Source organism: Austrofundulus limnaeus, unplaced genomic scaffold (assembly GCF_001266775.1).
Source record: "Austrofundulus limnaeus strain Quisiro unplaced genomic scaffold, Austrofundulus_limnaeus-1.0 Scaffold27, whole genome shotgun sequence".
Lineage (NCBI taxonomy): Eukaryota > Metazoa > Chordata > Actinopteri > Cyprinodontiformes > Rivulidae > Austrofundulus > Austrofundulus limnaeus.
Genome location: NW_013952429.1, coordinates 2,411,840 through 2,416,578, shown reverse-complemented (window position 1 = coordinate 2,416,578; position 4,739 = coordinate 2,411,840). Strand labels below are relative to the sequence as shown.

General features: G+C 33.5%; 1 protein-coding gene across 1 annotated transcript in view; it reads left to right on the top strand.

Moving 5' to 3' along the window:
* Positions 1-3,468, top strand: part of zgc:174863 (CD276 antigen homolog) — a 13,538-nt gene extending 10,070 nt beyond the window's left edge. Inside the window, exons 6-9 of the mRNA XM_014004838.1 lie at positions 784-816; positions 1,371-1,412; positions 1,513-1,542; positions 2,790-3,468. Coding sequence (XP_013860292.1) covers positions 784-816; positions 1,371-1,412; positions 1,513-1,520 — 83 coding nt within the window. The 3' untranslated portion in view covers positions 1,521-1,542; positions 2,790-3,468. The remainder of the gene's footprint in view (positions 1-783; positions 817-1,370; positions 1,413-1,512; positions 1,543-2,789) is intronic.
* The last annotated feature ends 1,271 nt before the right edge of the window (positions 3,469-4,739 follow it).

The following is a 4,739-nucleotide window of genomic DNA, read 5'->3' as shown; positions in this document are numbered from 1 at the left end:
CTGCTGCTGTTGATTTACAGACGGCGATCGAACCGTAAGTTATTCTTTAACTTCTGGTCAGATTTTTTTTGTTTTACTTTTCATACACACAGCTTAAGTAGTGCTGTGCCAACATCTGAAAACACACAAAAAACCTAAAGATCTAGATTCCTAAATGTCCAACGGAGCTCCATGAATCTCTTTAAAACATCATGACTCACAAAGGAAATAAATGTCATTATTTAAAATCATATAAAACAATCATGAATTTAATTTTTTTAAATATATATAAAAATATCTGTATTACTGTGGTTATTCGCAGTAACAACGTAGCCATACACTTTAAACTAATTATCTAATTTAGAATACCGAATAAAAAAGTTTCAGAGTTCACAAGGGCTCCTGGATATGGCTTCTTAAAATAATAAACTGAAAAGTGTTTTGTACTGCACTTAGCAGCGACTTAGTGTTGAATCAGCTYGATAATAGAGCAATACTTCAGTGCTGACGTGGTGAGATTTCATCACCTCCTTCCTTTTCACAATAAAAGAGTTATAAGAAAAGGCTTGACAAACCTGATAAACGCTTCAGTAACCATTCAGGACTGGAAAGTACCATACAGTGTCACACGGTTTGAAGCAACGTGATGACTGAACCTTTTTTTTTCTTTAACTTTAATTAGTATTCTTAACATAGTTTACATTATGTGTACCAAAGGAAGTTGTCATAAAGATAAGTGGAATAGTAAATATTTGCAGTGAGCGTGTTCTCACTGTCGTGTTCTGTCTTTAAAATCCTTAACAGAGGTTCGGAGGCCTTCTTCCACGCCTTTCCTGGGTATGACCATCTTAGACAAATTATTACTATCACTCTTGCTCTTCTTATCTAACTGAATATGAAGAACTGATATTTGCTTAAAGATGGGAATGAGGGCTCTATCTCTTGCCAACTTTCCAGAAGCTGTTATAAAACTGCCTGCACTGAGACCTGCTGTCACATTTATSAGACATTTGATGATCTATTTGGGTTTTAGTCAGTAAACACATCAGCCAGATCTTAAGGCAGTACAAAGCTAAACTCACTGACCACAGGCAGGTTTCTGATCTCCTTCCAAAGCCTGTYCAAACATGTGAAAATTTCAGCCAGATCACATGTTTATCCCTGACAACTAACCTCTACTGAGCTAACAGGGTATCAAACGTCCTGTCCATAACAGGAAGTGAGATTAATGGACTACAGTGTTGTGGGTGGAAATTAATCATTACGTCCATATTGATTGAAATGCTTCCCACTGTGGATCTGTCTGCTCCTGTATGTAATAAACTGGTTTCATGTGGGGATGGTTTCACTTCCACTCACCAACACTAACAGAAGGTCATGATTTCTTTCAGATCCAGGACAACAGTGTCCCACAGATGAATTGGATTATGTGGGTCAGTACACCACCTTTACAGAAATGTAACAAATTCTATGAAACTACAATATATTTTTATATGTGTTTTTAATTATTTACTTTCCTGTTTCTGTCTACAGCTCCTTAGAAGTCCCCCTAAGTGGTCTGAGGTAATTATAAAACACTCAGAGGAGGAAACTAATAGAGGAAGAAGGTTGTTTTTTTTGTATATCTCAGTTATGAGACTAAGATTGTATCTAGCTCAGCACAGAATGATTCAAGAAAGTACTGTCTGGTATTTTGTAGTTTCCAAGTAAGAGTATTAATAACTAGGGGTGTAAGAAAATACTGATAATAACATCACAATGTTTCATTTCCTGATACTGAATCAGTTTTCAAAAGCACTGTCCATTTTAATTTAAGGCTTAATGGATATGCTGTATAATGTGAAATACAAATGCAGTTTTCACTGTTCTTCTAACTGCATAAAAATAAACTAAGTTTAATCAGATTTTATGCATAGCTGTACTGAGTTTTTACAAATTAAAATATTTTGGAGAGAAAATGGTAAATATATTTCCTTGATTACAGTATCACAATATATCATAATATACTCATGATATATTGCAATATATCACAATATATCACAATATATAGCAATATATCACAATACATTGAAGTACATCACAATGTATCACAATATATCATGGTATGTCAGTGTATCACAATATATCATGATATGTCAGTGTATCACAATATATCATGATATGTCANTATGTCAGTGTATCACAATATATCATGATATGTCAGTGTATCACAATATATCATGATATGTCAATGTATCACAATATATCATGATATGTCAGTGCATCACAATATATCATGATATGTCAGTGCATCACAATATATCATGATATGTCAGTGCATCACAATATATCATGATATGTCACAATATATAGCAATATTTAGTAATACATCAAAATACATTGCAGTATATTACAATATAGCAAAAATGTATTGCAATATGTAACAATATATCATGGTGTATCTCAATATACGTATCATGATATGTCGCGATATATCACATCATGACCCCTGGGTTGTGATATGTATCATATCACCAAATTATCACAGTCCTATTTATAAACTTTACYTACAATAATAATCGTAAAAACAGGTTCAGGAGAACAATGAAACTCATTTTCTTGGACTTTAATGTCAAAATAGTATTTTGACCTTTCTTCTCTACATTTTAACTTTGTTCTTGACAAAACTTAAATTTCAGAACTAAGAAAAAAATCTTCCTCCTCAGTTTTTTTCCTCTCTGAATGACTCTAACATGCAGTCATACAATGTGAACAATCTGTCACGTTTTGTTTTGATCAGTTGTCTGAAAGTTCTCTCACTCTCTTTGCAGAAGACTCAACCTGACACGTGGAAACAAAGAATTTACTGTCACCATCTAAAAAYCAACACTTCCTTATTCACTAACTGTCTCAGTATCACTTGTAACTGCATCCCACTGTGTATYATCAGGGAAAACCTTCATTACTGTGACAACATGAAACTGTGCTTTCTCATAAGTGAAAACTGTCTGAGTTGAGATAAGGACGACTCGGCTGTTTGCGTGGAGTCCAGAGTGTATGAAGCCAGAAGGAAGCCATATTTCAGGCCAGTCRTTTGAAATGACCACATCGTGAACGGGAACAGCAGGGCTCGGAGTCGAACCTGATCCTGCAGATTCTTTTAGTTGGCCCGGCCGATAACTGTAGCTGTTGGCAGCTTGACAGCAGTTTATTTGATTGTTTTTAAATTTTCTTATTATTATTGTCATGTTATGTAAGCTTTCAAAGGAAGTAACAAAATCCTATTATTTGGAGTTTCACAAAATAGTTTTTGCTTGTGTGYGTGCTGCAGTGGAAAAAAAAGCTCTGAATGATTTTGTGGATGACTTAAATTCTTTTATTTTTTTAGTGTCTGTTAAAGATTGAAAACTAATATTTACCTTTTCTAAAGAATATAAGCTTTAGTGCATCCCTGAACTATCTGGGTGTTGTAACGCTTAGAACACTCAGAAGAGATGTAATTAGATTTCATATTATTATTATTATTATTATTATTATTATTGCACCAGTACCAAAAAATAGGTCCAAAAACCAAAAGAATTTGTTTGATTATATAAAATGATTATGCATCAGAGAAATTTTGATAGGTCACTGAATAATGAAGGATATTTTTGGAAAATGATTGACTTATTTGTCAGAACATCTAATAGTAAATCTAAATAGATTACTTATTAGAGCCAAGCCCCTGGAGTTATTTAATAAAAGCTCACTGCGCCATACATTTTATATTCTTTTAGTGTGTGAATAACAATAAAACTTCTTTGATGCTATTGTGTAACCGCTGTGAAACTATCACATGATCACTGCTGCCTTTTGTTAGAAACTAATACACGGCGTCCAAAAGCCAAACACTTTCATCTTCCTGATTCTGCGGTGAGCAAAACTCGATTCAACCTTTCACACAAGAATGTCATCAACCCTCTTCTCATCAGATATGTCCACTTTGGGTCTTATCTGATAATGCTAGAAAAAATGTTCCAGAGCCTTCAGGATTAACATATAACAAAACTATTTTTAGGTAAGAAGAAAAAGTCCTGGTAGTTGTGTCTTACCTGTCGGGTAACAACTCCAGTCCTGAAACCTGTCTGTGCTCACCACATCAGGATTAAAGTACTTTAATGTGTCACTCAACACAGGAAAAACAACTCTAGTTTTATTTTTTAACTCAAATATTTTGGGTTTTTTATTTTAAAATGGTGTGAGGCATCAGAATAATTTTGAATACAATGTATTTAWCAAGAATTTATGTCCCAGTTTGTCCATCAGGTCAAAATGAACCTTTCAGCCCTGAGGTTTAAATCTWTTGTTTTTGCTCTTAAAATGTAAGTTTTGCTGTGATGTTTGAGTTTAAACTTCTGTAAATAACAAAAAGTTTTTATACAGGTCGTATTTTTTTTGTTTTGATATTTGTCTTTTTTTTTCTAACTCGTGTCCAGTGTGTGTGTTCAGCAAAAAACTAAAAAAAAGAAAGCAACATTTTTTTATTTCTCTACTCATTTAATGAATAGAAAATATGTTTGTGGCACGTGTTTTTAGTTTGTGTGGAACAGATTTTACTGTGGCTGCTTTCTGTATGTATTTCCTGCTGATGAGCTCACTGGGCCAATCATTCTTTTACTTTCTTTTTTTACAGCTTATTTTATCTTTTATCAAAATGTAAATACAACTTTCAAATTCCACAGGCATAAACACTTTCTACTGGTCTAGATGGATTTTTCTTACTGTATGTGTTTGATTGAACA